Here is a 15,781-nt window from a genome sequence, read left to right as displayed (position 1 = left end):
CGGTGGATGAGGCGTAACAAAATCTTTTTTCTCATTATCTTAGTAAGGAAAGAGTTTCTCTAAAAATATATATATATATATATATATCAATAAAAAACATTCAAATCCAAAGGACAAAAGTCATCACTTTAACTTTTACTTTTACTTTTTACTCTTTCCCAAAAACCTTATAGAAAAATGCCACGTGTCATGAGAGCTGGTCTTTCAAGTATAGAAATATACTATTTGTTAAAGTTGAAAGAGAACATTTATATTTGTTTGCTTGGTCCGCATGTGCACATGTATAATTCAAGTCCACAAGATATAAATACAATATATATATATATATATATATATATATATATATATATATATAATTTAAATTTTAAATATAAATAATGAAAAATATAATGAGTTGATTTGATTCACCGAAGCAATCAAAAATTATTTGACTTCTCGAACTTAATGCTTTGATTCACTGAACCAAATGTTTTGATCCATCGAAACTAACTAAAATTTAGTGGGTTTGTGATTCCCTTGATTTTATGAACCCAATACAAATTATACCATAAATTAGTATGTTTCGTACAACTAACTGAGTAACATAGTTCTCACTTAAATAGAACATTATATATATATATATATATATATATATATATGGGTCACGTTATTACGACCCCCTTTGCGACCCCCTTTGCGACACACCTTTTTGTCTTATATGGGCAAAAATGTTTGGAATGAGCTGATTTTTTGTGAGGATGATCTCTATGGTGAGGGGATCATCCTGGCAAAAAATCATCCCATTCCAAAACTTCTAACCCCATCAAAATTGATTTACAAAAATTGGACGGTCTATAATTTTTCAACAAAAATCGGACGGTCTAGAAGTTTTGGAATGGGCTGATTTTTTGCCAGGATGATCCCCTCACCATAGAGATCATCCTCACAAAAAATCAGCCCATTCCAAACATTTTTGCCCATATAAGACAAAAAGGTGTGTCGCAAAGGGGGTCGTAATAACGCAACTCTATATATATATATATATATATATATATATATATATATATATATTACATAATTGAATGGTTATCCACACCCAAACTCCATTCCTCTTCCACTGTTGTGTTATAATAATTAAACGGTGTGGGATAAATAAAGTGCAGTGATAATCTGAGTAATTACCAACTATACTTAATTGACTATCTGAGGTGACAAGTTTAGAAATAGTAGATTTGTGCTTGTTGGAATACATGATTTCCTTGAGATACATGATTTCCTTGAGATACACTTGTTCATAGAGGAGTGCAGTTGTGTATCCCAAAGAGCGTAGATCTATGATTCCTAACTTGTCAGATAGTTGATTGAGTTTGCCACGTGGGATACTCAGATTATCATGATTCACAAACAAATTCTAAAACTAGGGCAGTAGCAGATATCCTACTTGATTAATCCAAATTGTTGATCGTAACGCGCAAATTTGGTCCACGTGTATCATTTATAAATCTAAAATTTCTTGCAAGTTGGTGATTTGATGTCCACTTGGTTAGGCTAAAGCTCAAGCATACTTGAGGTAGGGCCCACGTACTCGCTATTGAAGGGTACAGCTGCAATACGACAAATTTACGCTGGTGAACACCTGTCCACGAGGGTTCAATGCCACGTCACAAAATATCTTTTTAGAATCTCTTTCGTCCAGGATCACCACGTGGCAGCAGCAAAAGATGCTAACAGCCGACAATCAGGGAGCACACTGTCGGCCGTGATATACGCCGAGTGGAATCAAAACATCGCCGAGGAATTCCATTGAGCTCGACAAAGCTAAAGATTAATCGCTCGAGGAAACAACTTTTATACGTCTATGACAGCTTAAACTTGTTGGCAGATATTATAAAAAGCAGTGATATAATGCAACTAAGGTGCATGGTTGTCAATGGACACCATCATTAGTGCTATTTCATAAATAAAGTTGTTGGAAGTATTCATCACCTAAATAAATGGTTGAACTATCCAAATCAAAAGAATGGGTGATCTACCAAGAACATCGTATAGAGTACACCTAAGTTTTATTTATTTAATTTTCTTTGGACATGATTCACATACACACATCATGCCATGGGGCACAAAATTTGGATCCACTCTCATAGATGTTTTGTCTACTATTTACCTAAAATTAGTCTAATAGATGATTTCTATCCTTAAAATTAGAGCAACAAATTGTTGGATTTAAGCATTTGTCATCATGTTTTGATCATGTAGTCTTTGTAAAAGTGTATGTGATCCCTATGCATTTTTCATTTTCAAAGATTTTCTAGGTTAAGACAAACTCAAATTAATTACAGTCTCATATAACACATACCACTCCAATCCTAATCAAGAATAAATAACAGATCACTAATGTTGTGTTTAGATTAAGAGAAATGGAGAGAAGATGAGAGAAAATAAATGAGTTTATTTCCATTTCTCTTGTTTGGATTGTTAAGTGGGATGAGAAGAGGAGAGAAAAAAATGTGAGTTTTCTTTCTCTCCAAAAGTGGAGAGAAGATGAAAGAAAGGGAGAGAAACCTTTTAAAAATATTTTATAATTTCAACTCTTACCCTAGAACTCTTTCAAGATATTTTAAAATTTTAAAGTTGTCCCAAATTCTCTCTTGTCAATCCAAACATGGTGGAGAAAAATTGAATTTCTCTTTTCTTCTCTTCCCTTCCCTTCTCATCTCTTTTCTTAATGACTTTCTCTTCTCTCCACTTCTCTCAATCCAAACATAGTCTAAGAGATGAATTTGACAACCCAAATTATCTTTCATAGAAGCATGCCTGTCAACAGTCTTTCTGGCATCTCCATAGATGTGATCCCTATGTACATGTCATAGTCTTGATTCTCAACCACTAAAATCGGACACCCTGTTGAAAACTTGAGTTTTGTGACTATGATGCACTAGTTTAACTCATCCAAATGAGAGGTAGTTCGTCTTTCTAAAGTTGCATAATAGATATTTTAATGAATGATTCATTTTAAAGTATATTAAATTCTTAAAATTATATTATTAAAGTAGTTTGGAATCGTTCGACTAACTGGATAAGTAAAGCATGTTTCCCATTAATTACCAACAAAAGGAGAAAATTTACACTATGAGAGAAAAGAAAGATAAAATTATATAATCTTCTTTAACTCAAACTTGCATTTTGTTGAGTTGTTGATTGACTTTACATTCGAAGCAGAATCATATCAGAATTGAAGGTTTGAACTTGCAAATTTGCTCAAGTCTTTAAGTGTTCATACCACAATTTGGGTTCAAAAGCCCGTCTCCACCTATTAACTACTATTCACTAACTTGTTTGCTTATAAATAAATAAAAAATACATATCGAAATTAACTAGAGTATGCCACATACCTGAGGGTGATGGGGAAGAGTTTTTTTTTTTTTTTTGTTGTTCGTGCTAATGATAAATTGACTCGTTTAAAAATATGTGGTATGTACGTGGATGACATGGCAAGGGCACAAAATCGTAGATTTTTTTCCTCATGTATCCCAAAGAGAAGGAAAAACGATCTATGGTACTCTGTCCTTGCCACATCAACCGTGTATAGATCGTGTATCTTTAGCACATTGATTTATGGCGACACTTGTTTTTTTTTCCTATGACCATGCTAGACATGTTTTTGAGGGACTCACAAATCCGTGGAAAAGTGATCTGCACCGACGTCATTCGGATCTTGAAAATGTTGATTTTCTAAATTGATCTTATTTAGATAGTCCATATTCAATATAAAAGTATTATAAATTAAGATTCTTAAACAAAATAATTACATTATTGCTGACTTACAGCCAAGTTCATTCACACTAGAAATATTGGTGTGGGTCACGCGTCACCAACTGATGGAACCAAAACCCGGTTCAGATCAATCTCTATTCTCTCACGAGGGCACCCTGGCTTTAGAACTAAGCCTAAAATATTCTGTGGTCCAACATTTAATAATTATATGAATGAAAGGTTCACCTTAGAAGACCACTTTCAATATATTTTCTTATAGAGTCTCTTAAGTAATATTCTATTATGACTTTGAACTAAATTAAACCATCAACTTATATAAAACTCTTCACTAATCAAAAATCTAACCAATCTATTTCTAGGCATGGTTTAAATCTTGTTCGAGACTGAGACGACTTGTCTGATACATCTCGGTATCATCCACGAATGAGACAGATAGACAAGTCAAACGTATCGGGCGAGATTTAAAATCATAGTTCATTTTTCTCATTCTTGAACAAGACGACTCAAACATATTGAAAGACTCGTTTGAGACCACTCAGTCTCGTTCATGGACGAGACGCCAAAATGAGTTTTAAAACCATGTTTCTCGGTAATTGGTAGGGTTTGTTTAGATGAATTATAAGAAATTTAACTTCTAGAATTCATTTCTTGAGAGTTGAGAAGAGCAAGTAATGCTAGGTTGCATGTGAGAATTCCCCTCTTGATGATTATTGAGTTTGTTACGTGTTGTCCACGACACGATCGAATCTGAACTTACTCCGTTCACAACTTTAGATGCACAAAACAATAGATACTCTCATATACAATAAATTTAATTTTGGGAAGTACTCCATAGGTCATTGAATGTACACTCAAGTCTTCCATCGATGCTTAGAAAAAACAATCCCCTTCTTTAAAAGATTTTAATTTTTAAATTTTAAAATAATTATTTAGTTAGTAAATATTAAATACTTTTTTGAGGATAAATTTACTAAGATTTCATACAGATACTAAATTTGGAATTATTAATTGTAATAACTCAATTTTTAAATATTATACGGAAAAAAAAAATGGGTCAAAAGCAGAAATTATCCAGACCCACTTCTAGATTGCAACTCTTATTTGAATTCATATAGAAATTATGTTTTATTATTTTAGAAGAAAATGTCGTTATTTATAAATTAACGACTAATATACCCAAAATATCTTAAGATAATAAAATGATCAAAACATCGTGATAATCTGATGTCCCCCTCTATCATGTGCTCCCATTATAGAACCTCAGATCATTTGCCTCGGGATACACAATAAACAGATTTATGATTCTACATATCCCGATGCAAATGATTTACGGCTCTGTGTTAGAAAATCATTAGTCCTTAATATATTTACTAAAATGTTTCGAGAAACAATTTCTCTACATTGCAAAAATTACTCCATCAACATTGTCTCAAAATGGTACATTTTACAATCAAAAGAAGTACTTATGTCGGAAAATGTTTGATCAAATTGAGGTCTCGTTATCCGAACGGATTGGTAAAATGGAAAGAGAGACCAAAACAAACATCACAATAAAGTGGGGGTAAAGCTATGAAACCGTAGAATATAAATGTGGGGCCCATTTAACCCTAACGTCTCCATGAGTTACTTTTTGGTGGGCCCTTAGTTTATTGAAATCAAATTATTCAACTTTAGACTGGGACACCAAAATAAAGGATTCACTTTTATGGCAAATTTTCAAATATTCCACAGTTGAACTATAAGATATCTATCCATCTATTTATCTTTCTAGACAATATGGCAAGTCTCAATTCAATCTATCCTTATGTGTACATTTAAGAAATTAAATGCCAACCATGATGCGTCTACATGTATTGTTACTATTGGCCCACTAACGACCTACCATATATTCTTGAGTTGTGTTGTTCTCCTAATTTCTGTCGACATATACATGGGCCCACCACATTGTTTATTGTGTACCAACTAGAAAGGATAACAAGATGTGGTGATCTCATCATGGTTTTAAAACTCGATTTCGCGTCTCGTCTCATCTCGTCAATGCCAAATGTCAAGTCGTCTCGAACGAGTTTTCTGATATGTTTGAGACGTCTGGTCCAAAAAATTAAACTATGAACATGGGGTATTAAATCTCATTCGAAAAATTGGCTTGTCTGTTCATCTCGTTCATGCCTGATACCCTGATATCGAGACGACTTAGTCTCGAACGAGTTTTGAAACCATGGATCTCATATAACTCCTATCTCTCCATGACAAATTAATTGTCATGAAAATCTTAGGTGATAAGTTTTTCTTGGATTGATTTTATGGTTGTTTATCTTTTTAATTAAATAAAAAAGATGAATAGTAACTGAGATTTAATTTAAAGTTGTAAGCTAGTTAAGGTGGTGTTTTCAAAATGATGACATTTTTCCATTATTGATTAATGGAAATAATTGCAAATCCTCATTTTCAATTTATAATCCAAAATCATTTTTACTTTCTTATTAAAATCAATCATGTTCAAACTCTTTAACCTCGATGGTAAATTATTTTCGATTTATGCAATCTCATCTTCAATCCATCCTTTTCAACCTTCCTTCAATTCCTCATTATGTTTTCTAAAATTCCATTGTTACCTAAATCCCTTCATTAACTTCAAAATTTAACAAATAACTTTTGATTTTCTTCTCAAATCAATTATCTTTAAAATCTGATTATTTCTTCATTATACCAGTCATCTTTAATATTGTTTCCAACCTCATCTCAACAAAAATCCTTGATTTTTCCATTGAAAATTTCTACTTCTCCAAAATCCTATTTTGTTCTTGAGACTTGAAGACTTCAGTGAATAAAATCTTGAGGTTGATGGAGATATGGGTAAATTTTTTAATTAAGTGATTAAAGATGACTGATTTTGAGAGAAAAAAATTGAGGAATTTTGACTAAAAATTTGAAAAGGATGACATTTTATTAGTCAGTAAGAGAATTCCAAGATAAAGAGACAAATGTTACTAGCTTGAAAACATAAGAATTATCTTAAATATTCACCAAATGTTGGGACCTGTGTATAAGTCAATCAAAAGCATACCATTTTTAAAAAAAAATAAATATTCACAATAACAATAAAATTCATGGTTTAATTAATATAACAATAAAATTTTCTACAAATAGTACTGCTTCCCACAAAACACCTCACTACTTCTGCAATTGCTATTAGATTCCAAAAAGCACTTTATTGGACAAATCCACCAAACAATCAAGGTTGCAATTGTTTTTTGTTATAAAATAATTGATTAAAAAAAAAAGTGATTCCACAGATCTAACCCCACTTGATTGATTCAAAGTTAATAGTGTACAAGTGCTGATCCACCACTACACCATTCGAAAAGTAGTCTAGACCAAAAAACAAACAAATGGATATTCTTTTCCTTTAGAGATCTCCTAAGTTAAATAATCGATTCTATGAATCGTTTAAAACTAAATGAAATAAAATAAACTGAATCTTAAAAGCCCAAGAGTAAAAATAAAAATAAAAATAAAAAATCAGGAGAAAGAGAGAGAAGAGTTGCCGACAAAGTTCTCTACTGTTCCCTTCGCTTGTGAATCTAATCGAAGAATTAACTTTGTACCCCTTGTTTTGGCACTTGGTCAAACCGGCTAGACATGAGTGACACTACCCAGTTGTGGGTCCCACGCTCCCCTACGTGTCCAATCAGATTCCCTTCACATCTTAACTATAAAAAAAAACTGAAAAACAAATTTTGATACATGTGATTGTATCAAAATTTGCTACATCTTCAAAAATACTCCATGGCATGTTTTCAATTTTTGGGAAATAGTTTACCCTCTCAAAATTCGATAGCGTCGAGAATTTCGTCGTCAACATTTAAAAGAGCCTCAAGACGTGCATGGACATTTTATCAGAAACTAAGATTTCATAACAGTGGTTATATGTGACTTCTATGTTTAGTTTAGTGGCCAAAGTCTCCTTAAAAAAAAAAAAAAGAGGTCTTAAGTTCAAGTCTCCCTCATCGACTATTTACGAGGATTTATTTTATCTTACTTGGTATATATGATTTATGAGGGTATTGTATATACTTGAGAGATATAGGCAAGATATGGTGTTCTAAGAAACTAGTTGTCTCGTCCTTATTAATTGGGCCTACGGGTATGGACACCCTGACAACAAAAAAAGAAGACAAGAAGTAATTGATATTCAACTAATTAGTAGAGATGATTACAATAATACTAAACCTACTAAAATCAACATTTACTATATGTGAAACAAAAATGATAAACAATATTCTATTATGAATGTTATTATTTTGTTAAAATTATTATTGATTTGATCGACAGATTATGATCATATGATTCACATTAAAAAATAAAAACTAAAATAAGCCACGGAATAATTAAACAATATTTTACTCACGAAGGTAGCGAGAAAGCCAATGAGACAACCACAAGTTTGATGTTTTCAAAGATATGATTTATACATTTTCAATCATGATTCTAGGACCTAAATTATCCTTTACCCTATTATAAAATGGGTATTTTAGAAGCATCCCTTTTAAAATTAGTGATATTAGGTCTATCCCCTGCAAATTACAAGATTATCTTTACCCCTTTGACAGTAAGTTAATGTTGTTTTTTCTTGAAGATTTATCGATGAAATTTTGATTTAGTAATTTAAGTATTTAATGATCATTTTGAAAAAAAAAATCAAAATTTCACCGTTAAATCATCAAGAAAAAAAACAATGTTGACTTTACGGTCAAGGGGGTAACCATAATCTTGTATTTTTTGCAAGAGGGTAAACCTAATATCACCAATTTTACATGAGGAGGTATAAAATACCCTTATAAAAAAAACGCTCAATCGAACGGACAGAAATCACCCTCCAGTCTGCAGCCAAACATTTGTAGGTGTCTGTATCAAAATTGAACTAAAATACCGGTTATCGGTTTTGTTGCAGTAATTATGATACGATAGGTATAGTCTAACTTGCTCTTTAGATCTGTAGCCATTAAATCTCAAAAATCGCTAATCCAACGGTTGATAGATCTTGTGCGTGTTGAGATCAGTCCACCTAAAACTCATCTTAAATTAAAACTTACTGGCCGATTTCAGCCAATGACACAAAATATCTGACGAGTTTTTCCCTGAAAAACTCGCTACTCATGTTCGGCCCACAAACGATATCATCGTCACCGCAGTAACCGTAGCAAAAGAACAAATCCCTCGAAAACTTAAAAAAGAAAAAGAAAATATCTCTAATCCACTCTAAAAGATAAAACTACGAAAATATCCCTACCACTCTCCCCCCTTTCTCTCCTTCAAAATTAAGGACATTCTCGATAATTAGCAAAAGATATAGGGATATTTTCGAAAATTTTAAGTTTTTCACTCTCTGTGTCTTATATTTTCTTCTATAATAATTCTTCTGTCATCTCCAGCTCCTATTTGTACCAACCTTAAACCTAGGGTTATCGTTCGAGTTTGCTTTCTTTTCTTTCCGACTTAGTTTCCAAACTAAGAAGTTTGATTGTTTCTCTGCTAAATAATTTAGCAGCGCCGCTAAATTTAGAGGAATTAGAGCTTTGTTGAGGTTTTATCTCTGAATTTGGTGAAGAAAGATGGGAGAAGAGGAACCGAAGAAGGTAGAAACCGAATCGCCTTCAGAGGCTCCTCCTCCGCCTCCACCACATTCAGCTCCTGTTGAAGCAACGAAAGACGTTGCAGAGGAGAAAACTGTGGTTCCACCTACGGAAGAGAAGGTCGATGAATCCAAAGCTCTTGCTATAGTTGAGAGTAAGCTCTTTCAAAATTTTAGTAGTTTTTCTTGCTTGATTGTTGCTTAATTTGACTTCTTGTTGAAGATTTTTTTTACTGGAATTTGATTGTGTTTTAGTGTTCGATGATTATGATTTTCAATTATTTTTGTAGATCTTTTTTTGGTTGATTTTGTGCTGTTTTATATCGAATTTGTGTAGATTTTGATTCCGTGTTGTTTGAGTGTTTTTTGTCTAGATTTTTAGGGAAGTTCAAGAGATTTTGAGGATTCTTAAGCTTAATCGACTTCGTAGTTTCTTCTAAAACTCACAGATGTTGCTGCTATTTGGTGATTTTACTTGAATATAGGTTGAGTTATTAGTTTTTCTTTTTAATAATTCATTTTTCGGACTAATAGTCAAGATTTTATTGGAAGAATAATCATATGTTGATATTTTATGAAGATTATTTCGATTTTTCGGGTGTTTTAAGGAGAATTTTATACATAATACTATTTGATATTTAGGTATTTTGGAGAATATGATCAGTTTTTGTTCTTGATGTTGTTTGTTTGTAGATCCATGCTTTTCAAGGTTTACGTGAGATTTATGGAGAATTTGATCAGTTTTTTTTGTTCGGATTATTAGTCTTGATTTTTTGAAGTTTAATCATATATTGACCACTTTCAAGATTATTTTACTTTTTTTTCCCGGGTGCTCTGAGGATTTGAGATAATTATATAGTCTTATTTTTAGATATTTTGGAGATTTTTTTAAAAAAATTTATAAAGTTGTCTTTGATGTTGTTTGTTTGCAGATCCATGTTTTTCAGGGGGTTTTTAAAGTGAGATAGGATTTGATACAATTATATTGTTTGAATTTTAGGCATTTTGGAGAATTTGACCAATTTTTTGTTCTTGATATTTTTGGTTTGTAGATCCATGTTTTTCAGGGGAGTTTTTATGTGAGACTTGTGACTTTTAAGGGAGCCAGAGTGAATTTTGTGGACTACAATAATATTTTTCTTCTCAAAGCCGTACTTTTAAATATGTAACTGAGAAATTTTTTCAATGATAGAAAAGTCTGATATCCGAGAAATCCTTGACTTCTGGGTTTTCTAATTCTTCTTCCATCGCGACAGATCTCTCTCTCTCTCTCTCCTCCGTTTCTTTCCTTCTTTTTTTTTTTACATTTTCTTTTTGGCCTTTTCTCATGTTTCATTAGTAGAAGACTGCGCCCTGCTGCTGTGTTGTAAAATCTAATAATTTATATTTGAAAAGAGCGTGCTGGAGTGACCTCAGCCTGGAATCTCATATTGTACTTCTTGACATGGAAGTGAATAGGAACCATAGATGTTTTTGCACTTGTACCTTGATGAAAAGCATCTATGGTTCCCATAAACCTTCATGTCAAGAAGGCGATATGAGGTTCTACATTGAGGTCACTTCAGCATTATTGATTTGTGTAAGAGATGTATTGAAGAAATTATTTATTGAGAATTCTTGGATGAATATTACGTTAATCCTATAGGATATTTATAGGGATTACATCAACTAAGATAAGGAAACTAGTCTTAACATAAATATTAATAGAACTTCCTAATGTAAAATATCCTAATTGATATTGCTACATGTATTATTCTCCAACATTCCCATACTTTTTAGATGAAATACATTGATATGATACAATGTATCTCATGTATCATAATATGTTACATATGGTTCTCTAACAATTTGAAAATAAGAAGAATAGTCCTGGCTATATCCAAAAAGAAAAATGCTGAACCAGCTTCCTACACCACTGTGCTGACATGATGTGGCGGTGTGCACAGAACCATAATTTTTTACTTGTATCTCGAGGAAAACAATCAAAGGCTCTGTGCACACTGTCACGTTAGCAGAGTGCTGAGCAGAGTGTTGTAGTAAGTCAGTTTAGAATGGCTTGGTGTTCAGAATTTTATGGTTTCCTCTGAATGATTTAAATAATGGGAATGATCTTCCCAGTCAGCTGAGAGAACAGCGATTTGGTGTTCAGAATTTTATGTGCTAAGCTGATGAACCAATGGCAATCTGCCACGTGTATTGGAAAAAAAAAAACAAGTCATTGGTTAGTGGAGAGAGAATTTTGAAAGAAAATTTCTGAGTGGTTAAAGTGCTAGGATTTTACTTGTTTTTTAATACACGTGACAGCATGCCATTGGTTCATCTGCTTAGCACATAAAATTAAAAACAGCAAATCTCTGTACATCAGCTGAGGCCATACCTAACTTGTATAGGTCACATGCATTACGAAAACGGATGTGGACTCATATGAAGTTAGACGTGGAAAATCAATTTTGGGTTAGCTTTAGTCGAACAAAATACTTCATTATTTTATTTTTCTAGTGTCATTCTGCATTTGAGGCAAAACGAACATTTAATGACCGGTGTGACCAACCTTTCTACCCACGGTCCCCTCACATGGAAAATTTCAGCCCAAGCTACCACCCCATGTGAGAAAAAGGGATCCCTTCTCTTCCCTCTAAATTATTTTAATCAGTTAACTTTTCGATGGCTGTACTGGGGAAATGTCCCTTAATGGTAGGGTTTGGGTCTGATGTGGCACTGTCCACATGTAAAATCCATAGGGCCCATGTAACGGTCTGTATCAGCCGTGAGAGTCCTCTACTTAGTCTTCCAAATACCTTTCTCCTTTATGTATTAATCATCTCTTCTATCATTTACATTAACCATGAAGCATGTGACAAGTGTTTTTTTTTTCCCTTGTAATTTTAATCTCCAACCATTATTTGAATAAATATAAGCATATCTGAGCTACCTAAAAATGATATTAATGGTTGAGTTCTTGACTGTTAACAGAGGCTCCAGAACCTAAAGAAGAGAAAACTAATAAGGGATCAAATGACAGAGGTAAATGTTGGATGCACGAATTAAATTACAAGATACTCCACACTCAGCTACTACAATTGTCAACTAGGAGACTAACTTATTCGGATCATGTCTTCAGATATCGCTCTTACACGAGTTGAAACAGAGAAGAGGCTGTCTTTAATCCAAGCATGGGAAGAAAGTGAAAAGACAAAAGCAGAGAACAAGTAAGAAATATTTTGTTGGACTTTTATTCGCTATTATTAATCGTCATCGTGATAAAATAAATTTTCATGAACTAATCTGGCCATGGCCCACCAATTTGGAGTAATTCAACATTAAAAATTACATCCATCATATAAAAGTTCACATATCTATATATATAATTTTTTTTTTTATATGGGTAAGTTGGACGAACCCGCAACCTCAGAGTTTCTTTGCAATATGTCAAACCAACTAAGCTATGGGTCTAAGCCCCTCACCTCATGAATATCAAAGGCCTCTACATTTTTTATTTTTTCGTTTTATTTATTGATTGTATATTTAGTTTTATTCTCTTTTGTTTCCTAGTTGTTTATGGTCATATTAGATACCGAAATTTCAATAACATAGTGTACTGAAACTATTGAACAGGGCCTGTAGAAAGTTGTCAGACATCGGTTCATGGGAGAATAGCAAGAAAGCATCCGTGGAAGCTAAGCTGAAAAAGATTGAGGTATGCAATTCTTCAGTCTTATAACTTCAGGCACATCCTGCAGTTTTTTGTGTACTTTGAAGCACTAAGTTGCAATGGAAGATAACCAAATTTAAAAAAAAAATGGTAAGAAACCTCTTTTTTTTTACCCATCTAGAAGTGATAGCATTACCTTGACATCATTCTTATCTAATTGACCCATTACTGCACTTCACCGATCAAAACAAAGCAAAAAAAAAAAAAAAAATCTTTTACAGCATTACTTCGTCTATTTTCCCAATTTTAATTAGTTTCTAAATGGTTGTTTTTAAATTTACTATATTATATTGAAAGTGATAAACTATTATATAAAAAAAAATTGAATAAAACATTATAAGATTCAAAAGTTGTGGGTTAACAACGAATATTAAAAGCATTGGTTTGGTCTTTGGAGAGTTCATTAGTTTCTCATGTCAATTAATTCATATGCTAGATTCCAGGTGATTATTATAACATTAAATGTCTTGCTAATATTAAGAATACCACAATTTTTTATTTTTTTTGGGTCACTACCTTTTACCTAATCACATATTTTTGGACCTGAGCATATAGAAAGCCATACTCCAGACTTTTTTTTAAGAATACTGCTGAAGTGACATCAAGATTGGACCTCACATCGCACATGCACACCCTGAAGTGAAAGTGTATGGGAACCATAGATGCTTTTCCTTGAGATATGAGTGAAAAAGCATATATGGTTCCCATACACTTTCACGTCAGGGTGTGCGATGTGAGGTCCAATCTTGAGGTCACTCCAGCACGATTATTTTTTTAATTGTTCTTTGATACCAGCACAGGAATAAATTTATTGGGGACGAATTTGACAATTTATGACCTAGAATGGTGAAGTCTACCTGATTAATGAATTGAAGCCATAGTTATCAGGGATGCATTTCCCATAAAGTTATCATTCAGGGATGCAATGCTATTACCCAAATCCAAAACACTATGGAAAACTTATCGAAATCCAATAAAAACACATTTAAATTCATTCTGGATTCTATGCACCTTGGCTTTGTATTGTTCAAGAAAAACAGTTTGGGGAGTCCTCTAAATCAGTAGGATCAGATGCTGTGGGAAAGTTCAGCATCTATGACTCAAGATTCTCGAAGCTTGGCTGAGACTTGAGTTGTACACTCCTTTCTAGTTTTTTTTTAAATTTTATTTTTGAAAATTGATCTAGGGGTTTAAGGCTAAAAATCGTAAGAGGATTGATTCTTTTGTATCTAATAAATAAATAAAAAGAAGGACGATAGTGTTGTTCGTCTTTTGAATGGAATATGTCTTTTATTTTGACAAGAAGTTGTGTTTGAGCAGCAACAATTGGAGAAGAAGAAAGCAGAATATGCTGAGAAAATGAAAAACAAGATAGCTCTAATCCACAAAGAAGCAGAAGAAAGGAAGGCAATGGTTGAAGCCAAGAAAGGTGAAGAACTCCTCAAGGCAGATGAAGAGGCAGCCAAGTATCGAGCAACCGGGACTGCTCCAAAGAAGCTCTTTGGGTGCTTTAAATATTGAGTTTCTCAGACCTGGTAAGGACCAAAAACTAGTTTTTAGAAACGAAAGAAAAAAAAGGGTGTAGTTTCAATTTGTATATTTACTATGCTGCTGCTTTGCTTCCGTATTCTGTTTGTTAGTTCATTTGTTTGTGTGAATGAGGTGGAAACTTACAGTGACTGGTCAATTGTTATGTGGGTATGTATAGTGTGGCATGTCTGTGTGCATAGAAACTACATTACTGATTTGCGATTTGTAAGTAGTATTATTATATTCCAGTTACTACTTCCTTTGGAAACTATAAATAGGGTTGCTTTTGAAACATGGTTCAAAATTTTGTGGTGTTTTGAAATGTTTTGGTGGGATATTCTGGTTTTGGCTTGTGAAATAAGAATAAAGCCTTCACTCGAGACATTTAATATTTCAAAAAGTCTATTATCTTTGGTTGGGATTATTTTGGTTTTTCCCCAGATCAAAATATTTCCTGCAAACATTATTCTAAGATTTGCTTTGAAGGCATGGGTTTAAAAACAAGACTGAGTCGTTTTGGACAAGTTGTCCGATTAATTCAAGTCTACTTGCTCAGCAATGATCGCCCTCCGCCTTATTTGAGAAGCACGTCAGGTGTGAGATGACTTGTCAATCCATCTTGATGAATCGGATGAGTTGTCTTGGTCTCGAACTCGGACAACAAGCTTTAAAACCAAGTATGGAGGTGATTGTAATTTGGAGTTGGTGTAGAAACCCCAGGACCCAAGTGCCTTATGCCCAAATTTCAAACCAACTCCAAGGCTCCACCCTGGAAAAACATGTAATGCATTATCGGATTGACTAATATGTTTCACCTGGAGTTTTAGATTAAAGATCAAGCACAGAATCCGAGTATTGTGGTCTTGCACATGTTACAACTGAAGTCACGTAGATCCACTCTACGCAGAGACTTACAAGTTCCACTCAATTTGCTGTCGACTCTTTGGTGTGATAATCTTGGTGCCACTTATCTCACAGTAAATTCAGGTGTTTCACGCCCGCACTAAGCACATTGAAATTGATTTTCATTTTACTCATTTTGCTAGCGAGAAAGTTGCCCGAGAGACTTGATATCTGATTCATTTGTTGTTAAGATCAAACGGCTAACATACTAAGCCATTACGTGGTCAAAGATTTAACATGTTGCGTAA

At 33.3% G+C, this 15,781-nt stretch overlaps 1 protein-coding gene across 1 annotated transcript; it reads left to right on the top strand.

Annotated features, from left to right (window-relative positions):
• Window positions 1-9,186: 9,186 nt before the first annotated feature.
• On the top strand, window positions 9,187-14,905 carry LOC147393676 (remorin-like). Its single transcript, XM_086455323.1, has 5 exons — window positions 9,187-9,543; window positions 12,362-12,412; window positions 12,510-12,597; window positions 13,004-13,085; window positions 14,421-14,905. Exons 1-5 carry the CDS (start codon window positions 9,369-9,371, stop codon window positions 14,619-14,621), a joined length of 597 nt encoding a protein of 198 aa, XP_086311449.1. The 5' UTR covers window positions 9,187-9,368; the 3' UTR covers window positions 14,622-14,905.
• The last annotated feature ends 876 nt before the right edge of the window (window positions 14,906-15,781 follow it).

This window comes from Akebia trifoliata, chromosome 10 (genome assembly GCF_017979445.1).
Source record: "Akebia trifoliata isolate Shusen 1 chromosome 10, ASM1797944v1, whole genome shotgun sequence".
Classification (NCBI taxonomy): domain Eukaryota; kingdom Viridiplantae; phylum Streptophyta; class Magnoliopsida; order Ranunculales; family Lardizabalaceae; genus Akebia; species Akebia trifoliata.
The sequence above is the reverse complement of the archived record's forward strand: the minus strand, read 5'-3'. Positions and strand labels throughout refer to the sequence as shown.

Excerpts from the sequence above, each read along its gene's own strand:
- LOC147393676 (XM_086455323.1), top strand. The coding sequence starts at position 9,369 with ATGGGAGAAGAGGAACCGAAGAAGGTAGAAACCGAATCGCCTTCAGAG. Across the intron at positions 9,544-12,361 it reads AGCTCTTGCTATAGTTGAGA|AGGCTCCAGAACCTAAAGAA; the intron begins GTAAGCTCTTTC and ends GACTGTTAACAG. Across the intron at positions 13,086-14,420 it reads CTAAGCTGAAAAAGATTGAG|CAACAATTGGAGAAGAAGAA; the intron begins GTATGCAATTCT and ends GTGTTTGAGCAG.